The 17605-nt window shown below is 42.2% G+C and overlaps 1 protein-coding gene across 3 annotated transcripts in view; it reads left to right on the forward strand.

Moving 5' to 3' along the window:
- The window catches only part of ZC3HC1 (zinc finger C3HC-type containing 1), a 22123-nt gene extending 4746 nt beyond the window's left edge, over positions 1-17377 (forward strand). Inside the window, exons 3-11 of one of the 3 annotated variants that reach the window (XR_009403751.1) lie at positions 1183-1333; positions 1920-2003; positions 7397-7524; positions 8705-8859; positions 9757-10000; positions 10374-10586; positions 11004-11210; positions 13352-13759; positions 17248-17377. Coding sequence is in view for 2 of the 3 variants with exons in the window: in XM_059396407.1 (XP_059252390.1) it covers positions 1183-1333; positions 1920-2003; positions 7397-7524; positions 8705-8859; positions 9757-10000; positions 10374-10586; positions 11004-11210; positions 13352-13420 (1251 nt within the window). In the remaining variant the exon portion in view is untranslated. Of the gene's footprint in view, positions 1-1182; positions 1334-1919; positions 2004-7396; positions 7525-8704; positions 8860-9756; positions 10001-10373; positions 10587-11003; positions 11211-13351; positions 13794-17247 lie in introns of those variants that run through there. The other 2 variants (XM_059396407.1, XM_059396408.1) reach the window with 2 other exon arrangements.
- The last annotated feature ends 228 nt before the right edge of the window (positions 17378-17605 follow it).

Below are 17605 nucleotides of genomic sequence, written 5' to 3' on the forward strand. Positions count from 1 at the left end.
GCTCGCTCTCGCTCGCTCTCTCTCTGACAAATAAATAAATAAAATCTTTAAAAAAAAAAAAGAAACTACACAAATATCCCTTTCCTCGTCAAACTTTGTTAAGTAGTAATATTCATAGCAGCCTGGGCTGCTTTTTTTATTTAGTGGATTATAATCCATTATTCTCATGATATGTTTTGATACTCCAGTGATCCCTGATTTGCTAAGTGGGAGCCCCATGGGGATGGTCTTTCCACCCTACTTGGCTTCAACACCTCAAGGTGAGCAGCCCCTTTTACCCACCTTGGGAACTGACACCTGGCCCTGAGCTGCCTCCCCTCACCCCCCTGGCTGTCCTTCTTGCTCACCACTTGATGGCTTTATGAATAAATTGCTCAGGAAGAGGACGGTATTTTAAACATCCTTCTACTGCTGCTCCTTGGAATAATTCCTGATTTTTTAAATCATAATTTTTTAAAAGATTTTATTTATTTATTTGACAGAGAGAGAAAACAAGCACAAGCAGGGGTAGGGGCAGAGGGAGAGAGAGAAGCAGGCTCCAGGGGGCCCGACATGGGGTTCAATCCCAGGACCCTGAGATCATGACCTGAGCCAAAGGCAGACACTTAACTGACTGAGCCACTCAGGCACCCATAATTCCTGATTTTTGTTTGGTACTTAGAACCATTTTCTTTGGGTCTTTTTCGTTTTCAGCGGATATAAATTGATCACCACTTTAGATGTGACAGTCATTTTTGTAACACAGCTGGTTAAGTAATTCTGTTACTTTTATTATATTTTAATTTTTTAAATTTATTTATTTACTTACTATTTCTTTAAGAAGATTCCCAGCTTGGAGCCCTGTAACGTTCATATCTAAATTCTGTTTTCTAGCCTTCTTTCTGTTTTCCAGCCCTCTTTTGCTGAAATTGAAACATTTTCAAATTCTTACATTTTGAACATATAAAATACACAGGGCTTTGTAGAGAAAAAATTCATAATTGTTCCCCTCTGGTCATTTTTCAAACAACTTTCATTATTCTGTGAAGTATGTGTGCTTTAAAAGTAATTTTTTCACACTTTTCTTAGTGCTTTTCCTCTTAATCTGTTTATCCCCATATATACAAAAGAATGAGTTAAAGTTTTAATTTCTGACTTACTCATTTTAATATACCTGCAGCATGTTTTTCTTAACATGAATACTCTCTGAAATGGGCAGGTAAGCCCTCTGAGCTGTCTCCACTCGTCTGTGCGAAATACGGCTGGGTCACCGTGGAGTGTGACATGCTGAAGTGCTCCAGCTGCCAGGCTTTTCTCTGTGCCAGTTTACAACCAGCTTTTGATTTTGACCGATGTGAGTATAAAGCACAAATTATACTTTCCTCCATGTTCACAGATACTAGACGAATTTTTCCTGAAAGACCAGTCACCAAAAACAAAAACAAAAACAAAAAAAAAGTCACCTGTGTTGGATTGAAGAATGTGTACTGTCTCATAGATCAAGGTGAATTTGTGATTGTCTTCATCTTAATTATTAGCTTCGGTTACTAATTTTTTTTTTTTTTTTTTAAAACGAAGCTACTTTAGAGTGTACCTGACTTTATGCATTCTGAGGAACTAACAGCAGGGTATGTTTACTTTATGGTTCCAAAATATATACTCAGACAAAGAGACAAGGCACTTTGATGAAGCCTGGTGCTTGGAAATACCCTGCCTTATAAGGTGCATGCTGTCTCCTTTGTTCTTGATCTTAGGATCTTGCTCTAGAACTTGTTCTGTGAAAAATATTAAGATTATACAGTGCTAATATTTTCATATATTTTAACATTATCTTAGTCATTTTTGTTTTTAATTCTGTCTATATTCTTAAAAGTTCTTGGCCATTTGATTTTGAATCTATATAACGTTTTCTAATTCAGTACTCCCTTTGTGGGTTTCAGATAAGGACCGATGTGCTGAGCTGAAGAAAGCCTTGTGCACCGCCCATGAGAAGTTCTGTTTCTGGCCAGACAGCCCCTCCCCAGGTACTCATTTCCAGGATCTCCCATTTACCATGTCTTCTTGCTTATTGCATTTCTAGTATTGCCTGTATCTTTGTGAAAATCTAGTCTTTGAGGTTTCTTTTCTTCCTTTCTATTTGTGCTTTTCAAGAACTTAACATTCATCCACTTGTTATTACTAAGCTTTATTATAGGCAATCAGCATGCCTATAGCTCAGCCGTGTAGACATTATCCTACATAATTCTCACAGGGGCCCTGGGAGCTAGATTCTTAACCCAGTTTTGGGGGTGAAGAAACAGAATCAACTGGTGAGGAGGCAAAACTATGGTTTTATCTGATTTCAAACTGTCTGCTTTTCCCACCATAGCAAGCAATCATGTTCTCCCCTGGCTTCCTTTGGTGCACTAATGGTGGCAGTTAAAGGGGGTTCCGTAGCTAAAGCAGACCTACAGGAAGCCAGATGAGAGTGATTACAAACATAGTTTATCACAGTGAAATGACACATTGTGACAACAGCACTGAAGCTAAAGACTGCCTGTAGAAGGGCCTTGAAAGGCACACGCCCTTCAATCGGGTGACTTTGTGATTGTCTTCACTCTAATTATTAACTTCAGTCGTTCCTTTTTTTTTTTTTTCTTTTTAGAACTAAGCTACTTTAGAATGAACCTCCCCACTCCCTCTGCTTGTGTTCCCTCTCTCTCTCTCTGTCAAATAAATAAATAAAATCTTTTAAAAAAATAAAAAAGAGAGAGATTCAAAGTATCTATAGAGTGCCATTTACTGATAATGAAGGGAAGATAAAAAGGGACTATTAAGGAATAATGTTCTTAAAGTGAAGATGATGTGTAACAAGGAGATTCTGCTGTTGGCCTAGCTATTTCACTGTGTAGTAGGACTGACCTCAGTCCCATGAGGATGTAAATCCTCCCAGTATACCCAGTCCAGGTTTTTAGGATCTGCCCAGGACTCTGTTGGTGGTTCCCAACTCTTATTACTATACACTATGATTTCTTGGTCCACCTCCTTGCCAACCTCTAACTCCTATCCTGACTTTTTTTTTTTTTAATTTGACAGAGATCACAAGTAGGCAGAGAGGCAGGCAGAGAGAGGGGAGGAAGCAGGCTCCCCACAGAGCAGAGAGCCCCACACGGGCTCGATCCCAGGACCCTGGTATTATGACCTAAGCTGAAGGCAGAGGCTTTAACCCACTGAGCCACCCAGATGCCCCCTGACTTTTCTTTTGAGCTTGACTCATTTTCAACTATCTTCTAAACATTTTCATGTAATGACTTGTTGTAGGCACCTGGAACTCAATATATACAAAAGTGAAGTCTTCATTTTAGACCCAAACCTTACTTCTCATAGATTTTCTCCATCTTAAATGGTACTGACCCCGCTCCCCCAAGTTATCCTAGCTAGAAACCTGGACATCCCCTTAGATGCCCTTCTCTATCTATCATCACCACCCACTCCTGTGCATTCCACCTCCTAAATAGATCTCAAATGTGACCTTTCAATTATACCACCCTTGGTTTTTTTCTTTCCAGAAACTTTAGTGTGAAGAGAGGAAGACCTAAACTATTTTTACTTTAATGCTTGCATTTATTAAGCATATGTAATAAATATAATTTTGAAGTAATTTTTTTCTAACATTTACCAACCTAAATTAAATCCCTTTAAACATTTTAATTTATAATTACTAATTTACTGGACTGATTATTTTGAACACATCAAACACTGAAGTACTGAATACTCACATATGTTAATTATAAAACATAATTTTAACTTATGTTAAACATAAATTTAACTTATGTTAAAACATTTTCATGGTGGGTTTAAAATCTTCATTGCTCTTTTGCCTTCATCAGTTTTTACTAATATTTTCTTAGGATTGTAGGCATCAGACCAAACCGTAAATTGGAAAGTGACCAGAAAGATGTTGGTACCTGGTTTTTTCTCCAAAGTTTTGTCAAATCAGAGCCACTGGTCATCAGAACATGTTTCCTTCTTATTGTTAAACTTCACTTGATTTTTTGTTTTATTTTTAAATTTTTATTTATTTTTTTAAAGATTTTAGTTAGTTTGTTTATTTTTTTATTTATTTTGAGAGAGAGAGAGAGAGAGAGAAGACAGAGAGCAGGGGGAGGAGCAGAGGGAGAGGGAGGAGAAGGGGGAAAGAATCTCAAGCAGACTCTCCCGTGGAGCAGGGAGCCCAACCTGGGGCTTGGTCTCACAACCCTGAGATTATGACCTGAGCCAAAACCAAGAGCTGGACACTCGGGGTGCCTGAGTGGTTCAGTCATTAGTAGGTCATGATCCCAGGGTCCTGGGATTGAGCCCCGCATCAGGTTCCTCACCTGGCTAGAAGCCAGCTTCTCCTCCTCCCGCTCCACCCCTGCTTGTGTTCCATCTCTCACTGTGTCTCTCTCTGTCAAATAAATAATATCTAAAAAAAAAAAAAGAACAACAACAACAGTTGGACACTCAACGCACTAAGCCACCTTGGTGCCCCTTCAACTTGATTTTTTAAAATCCATATCTTTTTTGTTGGTTGTAGTTTTTTTATAATTGGACTTTCCTAGTAAAATGATACATCTTTTTAAATCGATGGCAAGTGTCTTGACATATTTGGTTACTTGCAACAGCTTTTAATAATTTGAGAATATTTGGGGCACCTGGGTGGCTCAGTCATTAAGCGTATGCCTGCGGCTCAGATTATGATCCCAGGGCCCTGGGATTGAGCCCCAAATTGGGCTCCCTGCTCTGCAGGAAGCCTGCTTCTCCGTCTCCCACTCCCCCTGCTTATGTTCTCTATCTCGCTATATCTCTTTCTGCCATATAAATAAATAAAATCTTTTAAAAAAATAGTTTCAGAATATTTAATAACATTAGAGACCAAAATCTGGTTGCTAATGATATAATAAATGGTGAATAAAAGTGCTATTTTTACTGCTTTTGTACCTATTAAGAACAAAAGTAGAAGAGATTTTTTCCTTTCTCTTTTTTTTTTTTTAACGCATACTTACAGTTGAGGGATAATTGACATAAAATAAACTGCACATATTTAGAGGTACAGTTTGGTAAGTTCTAACATATTTGTATGCTCGTGAAACTGTCACCACTAGATTTCTATTTAATATCATGAGTTTGTATTCATCTTCCCAATTTAATGCTGTATATTACTGTACCCTATTTTTCTTATAGTATGAGGTTTCATTGATCATTAAAAGTTTTTTTAGCAGATTCTAACTTTTTTTTAATTAATGAATAAATATCTTTATTTTTTTTAATTACTTTTTGAAAAAATTTTTATTTATTTATTTGAGAGAGAGAGAGATCACAAGTAGGCAGAGAGGCAGGCAGAGAGAGAGAGAAGCCGGCTCCCTGCCCAGCAGAGAGCCCGATGTGGGGCTCAATCCCAGGACCCTGAGATCATGACCTGGGCCAAAGGCAGAGACTTAACCCACTGAGTCACCCAGCCGCCCTGAACAAATATCTTTATTAACTAAAGTCAGTGGTAGATATTAGGATTCACTCTGTTGTACATTCAGTGAATTTTGACTATATATATATATATATATATATATATATATATATAATGACCCGTATCCACCATGACATTATCGTATAGAACTGCCTCACTGCCCTGAAAATCCCCTGTGCTCTACCTCTTCATCACTCTCTCCTCCCCTCCTCCTGAATCCCTGGCAACCACAGATCATTTTACTGTCTTCATAATTTTACGGTTTCCAGAATGTCATATAGTTGGAATTCCACAGCATGCAGCTTTTCAGACTCTGCTTCTCTCTACATAGCACTATATATTTAAGGTTCCTCAGTGTCTTCTAGAATTCACTTTTTTTCATTGCTGGATAACATTACGTTGTATGGACATGCCACAGTTTAATGTTATTGCATTCTGTTTCGTTAAAATAACTGGTTTATAAATTAGGTAAATGATAAACTGATTTCAGAACCTAAGAAGGGGTCATAGCTATAGTTTTAAAGCTATTGCCTAAAATACAATATTAGGTTTTTGCTGGACACAAGGGTCTAGACAGCTTGATCCCTGTTTTAGGAGCTTAGATATTGTTGGGGAAAAAGTCTATGTATATGAGATATTCAGTAACAAAAGGGTAACAACAAAACAAAAGTAAAGGAGCTATAAGAAACTAGGAATTTGGGGTGCCTGGGTGGCTCAGTGGGTTAAAGCTTCTGCCTTTGGCTCAGGTCATGATCCCAGGGTCCTGGGATCGAGCCCCGAGTCAGGCTCTCTGCTCAGCATGGAGCCTGCTTCCCTGCCTGCCTCTCTACCTACTTGTGACCTCTCTGTCAAATAAAAATAAAATCTTAAAAAAAACAATAAAAGAAACTAGGAATTCCCTAGTACTGTTGAAAACTAGAAAGAACTGGCAAGTGCTGTAATAGAAACTCTGTAAAAGCAGGAGCTTTTGGTCACTCACTGGTAATGAGACCTGGGTATGTTACTTTCATATTCCTTGGATTCCTCATCTGTAGAATTTGTATGATAATAATACTATTGCACTGGGTACTTTTAAAAAATTTAAATTCAATTAATTAACAAACAGTGAATCATTAGTTTCAGAGAGAGAGGTCAGTGATTTATCAGTTGCATTTAACACCCAGTGCTCATTCATCATGTGCCCCCTTACTGCCCATCTTCCAGGTACCCATCCCCCACCTGCCCGGTCATTAAGAGCTTTGTAACATTGATGTTCCTTCTCTCCATCCTTCTGCCACTGGTGTCTAACAGGGATTATTATTACCTTAAATCACTTTAATGTCTGCTAAGCTTATTTTTTTGCATCCCAACTGACGCCTTACAATCTCTACTCTAAACTAATGCATATTATCTATAATATCACTCTTTCAGGGGTGATGATCCCAGTGACCTGGAATCAAGTCCTGCATCGGCCTTCTTGCTCAGGGGGGAGCCTGCTTCTCCCTCTACCTGCCACTCCTCCTACTTGTGCACAGTCAAGCTCTTGCTGACAAATATAGAAAATATTAAATAAATAAGCAAATAGAATATTTTTAAAAATTATGTGAAATTTTTAAAAAACTTTCAGTAATTTCTCATCATATATGTTAATAAAGTTGTGGTCTAGTTACTCTTTACACTTTAACCCCATCTTCTGCTCCTTTCTATAGGCACATTTTGTCCCAGCCCCGTGAAGCTGTGTAGAATTCCCCACCTGGGCCCTTCCTTTGAGCCTTAGCTTTTACACACTGTTGTTGGTCTTCAAATTCAGCTTAGCCTGACTGCTTCTGAGAAACCTTACTCGCCTTCAAATACTTTATCAATTTTATTGGTACCTGTCCCATATTGTTTTATATATATCTTTTATTTTTTACTATTTACACCAAATGATCTTCCAGTGTACTTTGTCTACAGATCGATTTGGGATGTTGCCATTGGATGAACCTGCTGTTCTTGTTAGTGAATTTCTAGATCGTTTTCAAAGCCTTTGTCACTTGGACCTCCAGCTTCCTTCCTTGAGGCCAGAGGACTTGAAAACTATGGTGAGTTTTTCTTGGCTAGCCTACAGTGGCCTTCAGTTGTCATTGCCAATTGCACATGAAGGATTTCTTTACATGACAGAGGATTTAGATTGCTATGAAGAGAACTAGTTGTTTGTCCCTCAACTGACCTTTTCCAATCTCCACCAGAAGGGCAACTATGGAGAGATTAAGTAAATGAGATCCATTGAAACTTCTAGATAGGCTTCTTTAAATGGCATTACATTCAATTTTATCCTGATTTGCTACTTAAACTATTTAGCAGAAGATACTGAAATGTGACCTCGTATGGTTTATTGCATATCATTTCCCAAAGAAAATACTACAGGAGAAGTTACAAACTCCCTTCTCCCCTGTGAATAGAAATTAGAAATGCTCTGGCCCATGTGTACTTTGAAACTGAATATCTAGTGTCCCGTTTCCTCACCCTGTAGACATGCCAAAGACGAGCTTTACTATAGGAAATAGAAGCTATTATTTTGCTTCTTCAAGTTGAGAGGCTGTTTGGATTTTAACCAAAGTTTAACTTCTGTTATTTATTTATTTAAGATTTATTTCTTTATTTTAGACAGAGAGCATGGGAGGACGGGCAGGGGGAAGAGAGAGTCCCAAGCAGACTCCTTGCTGAGCACCAGGCTCGAACTCAAGACCCCAAGATCATGCCCCAAGCCAAAACCAAGAGTTGGGCACTCAACCAACTTAGCCACCCAGTTGCCCCAACTCTGTGCCTATTTTAAATGTCCCTTGTCCCTAGCCAAGGCAGCTTTTCTGTTCCCCTTGTCAGTTCTTTATTATTCTTAGAACAAAAATAAAGACCTTGGCAAGCTCTCTTGTTCTGTCAAGAAGTAAATCCAGCATCAGGTTAAGATATAAATAGTAATCTGTAGAAGTTTATAGGTTTCAGAGAAAATCTGCAATTGGTAAATTGAAAACAAATTAGAACTAAGAAAAGATTTGGTAGTTCTAGGACAACTGCTACCTTTCTCAGCTGATGCAGGGCAATTCAGAAAGCTTCTGTCTAAAACCTTTTCCCTGTCCTAAAAGTGAGCCTTCCGTAATGAAGAGAATTGTCTTTGTGTCTGGGATTTCCTTCATGATTTTTGCCTTATACCATCTAGATAATATCCTCATTTGTGATTTTTGTGGTTGGAAATTTCAGTTTGTTACCTTGGTTCCATTGTAGTGCTTGACAGAAGACAAGATCAGTCTTCTCCTACACCTGCTTGAAGATGAACTTGACCACCGAACTGATGAGAAAAAAACTGCAAGCAAATTAGGCTCAGACATCCAAGTCCACGTCACTGCCTGTGTCCTCTCTCTGTGTGGCTGGGCGTGTAGGTTAGTCCGTGACTTTGCAGGGTACATGAGCTCTGACAACATCATACACTGGCATACATCAGTCACTAATAGTATTAGAGGTTCCATGATGTATCCTGTCAGAAAAACAGACAAAACCTGAGCAAGTGGCGAGGGGACAGTAAGAATCACTAACAGAATTCAAACTCGGGAATTTTTGGATACACCTGAACTTTGGGTTTTTTTTTTTTTTTTTTTTTCACTGTCCCAGCTGAGAATCTGTGCTCTTGGAAACAGTGAAGCTCCTTTCTGTCTATAGAAAGGAAGAAAAATCTGTTGAATTCATAAAAACTACCAAAGGAAATGCCAGCTGGAGTCCTCAGACCCCCATGTTGGTGTTCCCATTCTAGTTGCTCAATTTGGCTTAGCCTCTCTCTGGTATAGAAAACTGTTGGAACCGGGGAGGGGAGGTGCAGCGGGTACCTGGCTGGCTCAGGCGGTGGAGCACTAACTGACTTATCTCAGGGTTGTGAGTTTGAGCCCCAGGTTGGATGTAGAGATGACTTAAAAATAAAATATTTAACAACAAAAAAAGAAAGAAAGAAAGGAACCAGTCTAGACTTACTTTAAACATACTTTCTTTGATAGATTAAGGAATATTTTTCATTTAAAAGGAAAAAGTTTCAAAAGGAATAGGAGAGATTTATAAAACATAACCTTCAAAATAGTCTTGCCTTAGAGCCTACACCAAGACCCTTAGATCTTTCTCTGGGAACTTTGTGAGAGACAATGGAGTTGGGGGCCTGAGATGACATGATTCCCAGTCCACTGGGCTGTTCCAGAAATTTGTTTGGCAAGACATAGAGTTCTCACGAATGAGTACACTTAGTCCCTTGGAAATGTTACCTTTTGAGAAAACTCTTTTCTGTTCCTGCCTAGTTCTTCTTTGGAACCGCTGCAGCTCTCCCTGATAAGCTGTTCACAGTGTATGAGGAAGGTGGGGCTCTGGGGCTTCCAGCAGATTGAGTCCTCCATGACGGACCTGGATGCGTCTTTGGGCCTGACCAGCTCTCCCCTCCCAGGCCCTGAGGGGAAGCCGGAGCGCTTCCCTCTTGTGCCTGAGTCTCCTCGGAGGATGATGACCCGGAGCCAGGATGCCACGTGTTCCCCTGGCTCAGAGCAGGTATGGACTTAACTGGCTTGCTCGGGTGGCCTTTGTAAAAGCAGCACTCTTGCCAGAAGTGTTGTGGCAGAGAAGTTGGAGATTACCTGAGGTGGGTGGGCCTCACTTCTGACCACATTGATCAGAAAACCACATGTTTTTCTGAGCCAGTCGCAGTGCAGAAGCTAAATTCGTGATTTTGTATCAAAATTGATGATTTTTTGGGAGAGTTTAGTTTTATTGACAGTTCAGAAGGTAAATTCTTAAGAGTTTAAACTGTAAAGCATTAACTTTCACCTGCTTCTAGGAAAACTGACCATTATCCGTTATGTCATCTTCTGACCCTTATCCTTTATGTCATCTGTGTACTACTGTTACCTCTTCTTTCCTTCAGGCCGAAAGGAGCCCTGGTCCCGTCATCTCCCGAACTCGGAGCTGGGACTCTTCCAGTCCCGTCGACCGTCCTGAGCCAGAGTCTGCCAGCCCCACCACGAGAAGCCGGCCGGTGACCCGCAGCATGGGAACGGGAGACAGCACTGGCCTGGAAGTGCCGTCAAGCCCTCTCCGGAGGGCCAAGCGCGCTCGCCTCTGCTCTTCCAGCAGCTCGGTGGGTCTACCTATGTGTAGAAATCCCAAGTAGCACGCCGGGCCCCCGCCGTGTAGCACAGGGAAGCAGGCAAGATCCCTTCCTGGGGCCTGTGACTCTAAAGGGATAATATGAATTAAGTTTCAAGGTGGGACAGCTACGGTTGGGTGCCACATCTTTGCAGTGGATTCCAGAGAGGTAGTAAATACTTCAGACCCATGGTGGTGGCAGTGAGATCAGGGGAACAGACCTGACCACTTACTGTTGGCTTAACACAGAGGGAATGAAAGTATTTATAAAGAGAGTCAGCATGACACAGGCAGTGTTTAAAGAGCATCAAATTGGAAATGGGGGCACTTGTGAGATTCTGGACTGGACGACTCCTGGATTGACATGGCTTCTGCCCTTCATCAGCAATGTTTCTCTTCCCCCTCTCAGGATACATCATCCCGAAGCTTCTTTGACCCCACCTCTCAGCACAGAGACTGGTGCCCGTGGGTGAATGTCACACTTGGCCAGGAAACCAGGGAACATGGCGGAACAGAGGTAGACGCCAGTGCCACCTCAGAGCCAGGCTGGAAGGCCGTGCTGAACATCCTCCTGGCCCACAAGCAGTCCAGCCAGCCGGCCGAAACAGACTCCACGGTGAGAGAAGCCGCTGCCTGTGCATGTGCAGCCCTTGCTGTTTATGGGATGAGGAACAAGAGGCAGTGCTATAATTAGCACCCTGCCTGCCCTCAGCATTCAGAAGTCAAGTTAGACTTAGGTTGGGTCCTAGAGACTCGGCATGGAACTGATTCAGTCTTCCTGCAGTTGGTTAGCATTTGGCATTCCCTCAAATTCTGGTAAATTCTTTGTCTCCTCAACTAAAATGACACAAAGTAGAGAAGGGTGTCAGAACAGAACCGGATGGGCAGGCAGCTGCTCCGGCCTCATGTTGCAGACCAGCTGCTTTTTCTGCCAGTTGCTGTCACTTGCGTTTGGAGCCTGGCCAGACAGACCTTAGCTGTCGGAAGCTCTGTACTCCAACCCCCAGATTACAGTTCCGTTCTGCACAGGGGACATGTTACTTTGCTCTGTTCCACAGCCCCGGGCTCGTGCACCGAGCCTCAGCTAGCTGTTGGAGTCGTGATCGCTGCTGCTTAGGGAATGTGGGTAGATGTGAATCCATCGTGACAGCTGAGAAAACAAGGGTTCACTCTGCGTCAAGGCTGCACTCGGTGATAGGAGGGTGGGCATTAAGGGATCATGGGAACTGGGTTCTCTTTCCTCTGCTGGCTCCTTCCCAAATTTGCCTTACAGCGTGGTATGAATAGAATAATTTCTGACCCCCGTCCCGTCCAAGGACAAAGTAAAATAATACTCGCCAGTAGATGTTTACAAGAAGCACTCCCAGGTTTGTGGGATTCTGCTGGAGAGAACTGTAGAATTGCTAAAAGCCCAAGAATGTACATTTGTACCCTTAGTAAGACAATGCAGATGAAGAAGGAAAAAAAAATCTTCCTTTTTCCAATTTAAAAGCTTTTGAAGATACATAAAGCTATCTGAGGGCAAATGTCTGCACATATATTCTGTCCCCAGATCTTCCTGAAATAGAGTCTTATTGACTGCCCTCTGTCACTGTTTTACAAACAAGCAATCCCACAGGATTTTTGTGGGGTTTTTTGTTTTGGTGGTTTTTTTCATTTCATTTTGTTTTGTTTTTATAGTGGGAGAAGTTGGCCTCATAATTGGCCCTGGGTTCCAGAACTTTTGAGATCCTTTTTGGTGGTTTGTCTTTAACCCTCCCACAGCTGCTATGACTGGAAAGTTGAGAGCTTAACGAGGTTGGTTAAAGAATCTTGATGTTAGAACAAAGCTTATGTTGTTTTATCAACTACAGTTTCCTTTAACTTTGTCCCTCTATTCACTAAATTCCCCTCCATCATTAGTAAGAGCTCAGATTCTTCCCAGCTCCTGCCCCGGGACTTTTCTTTTACTGAAATACTCATCCACAAAGAGGATAAGAAGACAGTGAAAATGTCTTCTAATACCCGAAACTGGAGGTAACTTTATGGATTATCTTGCTAGATGATCATTTATATTCTCACTGAGACCCTGTGCTCTTCATTGTGACTCTCATAGGCAGAGGGAACCAAGCGTTCTGATTCTCTGAGAACTTTTATCTTTTAGTGCATTGCTTCGTCTCCCTGTAACACCATTTCTCAGAATCTCAGATCACCTCATAGGCATGATCAAGTGGCCGTGAGAATCTTCCTATTATTAGCTCTGCCGGCTATAAATGGAGCTGAGAAGTCCAGGGTCATAGTTTAAACTTTGAAAGAGTCATTTAACTTTGTTTTACCCCTTGGTCTTGGATTATACTGTTAACCCCAGCGAGGTATCATGTGAATGTGAATCCTTATTCACAAGAAATAAGGCCCTGGGGCCAGTTCAGCATCACGAATGGAAACCAGCGCAACATGTGTGCTGCACGAATGGTGGGTCCCAAGTGTCCGCTTCACACACAGAGATTAGGACAGATGCAGATACTTGGAGAGAGGACTCGGGGCGTGTTTGACAGGCTCAGAATGTGTTAGCAATAGTCTTACTGTAGAATGCAGGAGTTTTGATGTTTAGTCTGGTTTTAAGTGTATATTAGGTATACAAAATAAAAGTAATAATATAAAATTCACTTGTTTTTCTCAATCCTAGACCCCATCCCTGTGAGAGCCTTCAAGCTGTTACCCCACCCTTCATCTCTGTAAAAGAATTTAATCTCTAATAATGAGCTTTTCTACCTACAGAGTCTCTCGGAGAAATCAAGGAAGGTATTCCGAATATTCCGGCAGTGGGAATCGTTATGTTCATCCTGAAGCTATTCAAGCCCTTCCTGGAGAGAAGCGGAATGAATGACTTTGAGAAATAAAGTCTGAATTCCTTTTCGGCCAGCTGATGCTAAGTTTTTCTCCATTCCGGTTCAATCATAAGGAGCCCCTGTCCTTGCAAAAGGCAGTGAATGTCACTGTCTACATCTGACTGAGGGGGCGCCTGTCTCCATGCCGGGGTGGGGATGGGTGGAATTCAGCAAGCCCACTTCTGTTAAAGGAGTGCGGGGTTATTCCACCATCCAGAAGACCAAGGACTTGAGCACTTTTACCCTCTTTCAGTACGCGGCAGTGTTTTGAGGACTCTTCTATCCCGAGAATATGACAGTATGTATTAATAAAACATTTGTTAAGATTCTTACTGCTGGAGAACTGCCTTCCTTCTTCTGTCGGGGCTGGTACAAACAACAAGGCAGACTCTGAGAAAACTCCAGGGGAGCACGAAGCAAAATCAAGGTTTCAGTTTGCAGATTGGCTGCAAAGCCAAAAATTTATTAATTTATTTATGATTCTAGTCAAAGAGGTATTTCTTTTTTTTTTTCTTTTTTTAAATTTTTTTGGAGGTGGGGGAAGAGTAGGGAGAGAATCTCAAGCAGACAGCACTCTGAGCACGGAGCCCTACACAGAGCTCGATCTTGCAACCCCAAGATTGAGACCTGAGCTGAAGTCAAGAGTCAGACGATGACCTGACTGAGCCAGTCCTAATTTTTAAAAGGTTGCATCATGTTGCTATCGCTCCTAAGTCAACACTCTATGAGGCCAGTAGAGCTGTTTCCAGGTTGTGTTTGTAGGGGTGCTCTTTTGCCTTTGGCCTGAGTGTTCATGGTCACTCTCTGTGGTCCCCTTAGCGGTTGACTGGTGGGGAGCTCTCTGACGTTCACAGAAATGAGACTTTGGGCCCCAGGTGGAAGCTTTTTGTTCACTGGGGACTAAGTGAGTTTGGAGTCTGCCCTCTAGAAGCTCATATCCTCCAGGTCACCACTTCAGGAGTGGTGTAGAATCATTAACACAAGGTGTTCAAAAGGATTACAACCCTAATTCCAGGGTATAATAATGTGGGTAAATTTTTAAAATTCCACTGTAATTTTTATTTTTATTTTTTTTAATTTTTAAAAGATTTTATTTATTTATTTGACAGAAAGAGACAGTGAGAGAGAGAGAACACAAGCAAGGGGAGCTACAGAGGGAGAGGGAGAGGGAGAAGCAGGTTCTCCACCGAGCAGGGAGCCTAATGCGGGGCTCCATCCCAGGATCCCGGGATCAGGACCCGAGCCAAAGGTGGACACTTAACCAACTGTGCCACTCAGACGCCCCTCAAGTTTTTCTTCTCTACCTGCCTCCAATGAAAACACATTTCTTTAAAATAGGCAAAGCTCCACAAGCTTGTTTAGTGTGTGTGTGTTTCAAGTATAAATGCAAGCAGATTGTGATAGACTTGGTGTACTTCAAGAAACGGTCTCTTCCATGTGGGAGGCACCGTGCAAGCCCTCGTGTAATACACACATCATCACTACCCATCTTGGTCCTCCTGAAGTCTGTCATTCAGGCTGGAAGACACATCTGTACACAAATGTTGCACAAGAATGCTCAGTATTGGGGCACCTGGGTGGCTCAGTGGGTTAACACTCTGCCTTGGGCTCAGGTCATGATCTCAGGGTCCTGGGATCGAGCCCCGCATCGGGCTCTGCTCAGCAGGGAGCCTGCTTCCTCCTCTCTCTGCCTGCCTCTCTGCCTACTTGTGATCTCCATCTGTCAAATAAATAAATAATATCTTTAAAAAAAAAAAAAAAGGAATGCTCAGTATCCTGGGAGGAGTATAATAGAAGAATTGAGGGGCACCCGGCAGGCTCAGTTGATAGTGTGTGACTTTTTTTTTTTTTTTTTTTTTTTTTTAAGATTTGTTGATTTGAGAGAGAACTAGCACGATGGGGAGGGGCAGAGAGAAAGAGAAAGAGAGAATCTTACGCACACTTCCTGCTGAGCAGGGAGCCAATGCGGGACTGGATCTCACAGTCCTGAGATCATGACCTGACCAAAACACGGTTTTGGTGAGTCAGATGCTCCACCAACTGAGCCACCCACATGCCCCAAGCATGCGACTCAGTCTCAGGGTTGTGGGTTCAAGTCCCATGTATAGTGTGGAGCTTATTTAAAACAATGTTTTGAGTGGAGGGAGAGTCAATTCTCATGTGTGGAATAGGAAAGAACTTCCGGGAAGGTATAGATTTGAGCTGGACTTGGAAATGAGTGGGAGAACTGCGACTTTTTCCATTTTTTTTTTTTTTTTTTTTTTTTGAGTGAACTCCATCTCCAACATGAGGCTCTAACTCATGACCCCAGAATCAAGAGTCACAGGCTCTACCTACTGAGCCAGTCAGGTGCCATGTTGTCTGTCTTGTTTAGACAACACTTGAAACTGCCTGGCACACAGTAGACGTTTAATGAAATAAGGACATTTGAGGCTGAAGGAGTGTTGTGAGCAAATGAGCAGAATTTCTTATGTTCCTGAAAGAGCCAGAATTCAGCTGTGGCTAGGCCTGTACACTGAGGAATAGAAGAGAACAAGTAAGAGAACAGAAGTTGGGCAAGACTGGAGTCTTGTGTGTTCTGCTAAGGAGTATGGTCTTGATTCTGTGGGAAAAGGGAAACTTTTTGAGCAAGGGAATGACATTTGTACTCGGGAAGATCACTGTGGTGGGTGTGGATAGCACCTTAGGAGAGACAGGCTCTAAGGGAGTGTGATGGCAGGGGCAGAGGATGACTTGACAGGAAGGTCGGTGACAACTTCAACGTGAACAATTTGGGTGTGACAAAGAGGGAGGAATCCAGGGCGACCTCAAGGTCTGCGGCCAGCCATTCCAGATCGAGAACCCAGGTGTGGAGGGAACACAATAGTCGTATTTTTAACATTTTGAGTTCAGTATCTGTCTACAATGTTCTAGAGGTCAGGAGAGGAGGACCCTGTGTATTAAAGTCAAGGGTCATTGTTTCAAATGCTCCAAATCTAGAGACTCACATAGAAGTAAAGCCATCCACCTTATGGTCAGCCTGTGTAGCTACATACCCAAGGCTCGAGGCTACTCCTCTGAGTTTCTGTTGAATATGCTGCAAGGCTGGACTGAGTGTACTTTCAAGCGGTACCGGTTGTTCTCAGATGGGGTGATGCTCAATTTTATGTGTCCACCTCACTGGGCTGAGGGATACCCAGATAGCCGGTAAATTATTATTTCTGGACATATCCATGAGGCTGTTTCAGGAAGAGATGAGCTTTCAAATCAGTGAAGAAGTAAAGTAGATCACCCTCACCAATGTGAGTGGGGAGCATGCAAACCATGGAGGGCCTGAATAGAACAAAAAGCAGGGGAAGGGTGAATGTGTTCTTTGTTTGAGCTGCAACATCTGTTGTCTCCTATTCTTGGACCTCAGAGCTCCCGGTTCTCGGGCCTTCGGGTGTGGGTTGGAATGGCACCACCGGTTTTCCTTGGCCTCCAGTTTGCATGAGACAGATGATGGGGTTCCTCGGCCTCTATGATTGTGTGGCCCAATTCCCATAGAGAAGGCATTTGTATGTATCTGTACATACCACACTAATTCTATTTCCCTGGAGAACTCTGACTGATACAGTTGGAATTGACCTCATGAACTTCTTCCCAAAGCTGCTGTTCTTGTCCACACGCTAGGACATCACTCCAACCACAGGCTACTCGTTTTCTTATGAGTTGTTCCCATCAAAGTTATTGGTGTGATCTTTCTAGGAACCCACCTTTCCTGATTTGAGTCTTCTTTTGAAAAAACAATTTTTCTTCTTTTGGCAGATACTTCAAAGAGAGGTAATTGGGATTGCTCAGTGGATTAAGCGTCTGCCTTTGGCTCAGGTCATGATCTCGGGGTCTTGGGATCGAGCCCCGCATCAGGATCTCTGCTCACTGGGGAGCCTGCTACTCCCTTTCCCTCTACCTGCTACTCCCCCCTGCTTGTGCTCTCCCTCTCTCTCTGTCAAATAAATAAAATCTTGAAAAAAAAGATAATTGCCTAAAATTTCATTTTTTGCTACTTTACTATCCTCAGAGTTGGTGCTATAAATCATCACGGTAAGGAATTTACCTGCTTTCACGAGCCATAGTAGGTCACTTACAAGGATGCTGTGTAATCTCTGTGCTAATCATCTGCTGA

This window comes from Mustela nigripes, chromosome 4 (genome assembly GCF_022355385.1).
Source record: "Mustela nigripes isolate SB6536 chromosome 4, MUSNIG.SB6536, whole genome shotgun sequence".
Taxonomy (NCBI): domain Eukaryota; kingdom Metazoa; phylum Chordata; class Mammalia; order Carnivora; family Mustelidae; genus Mustela; species Mustela nigripes.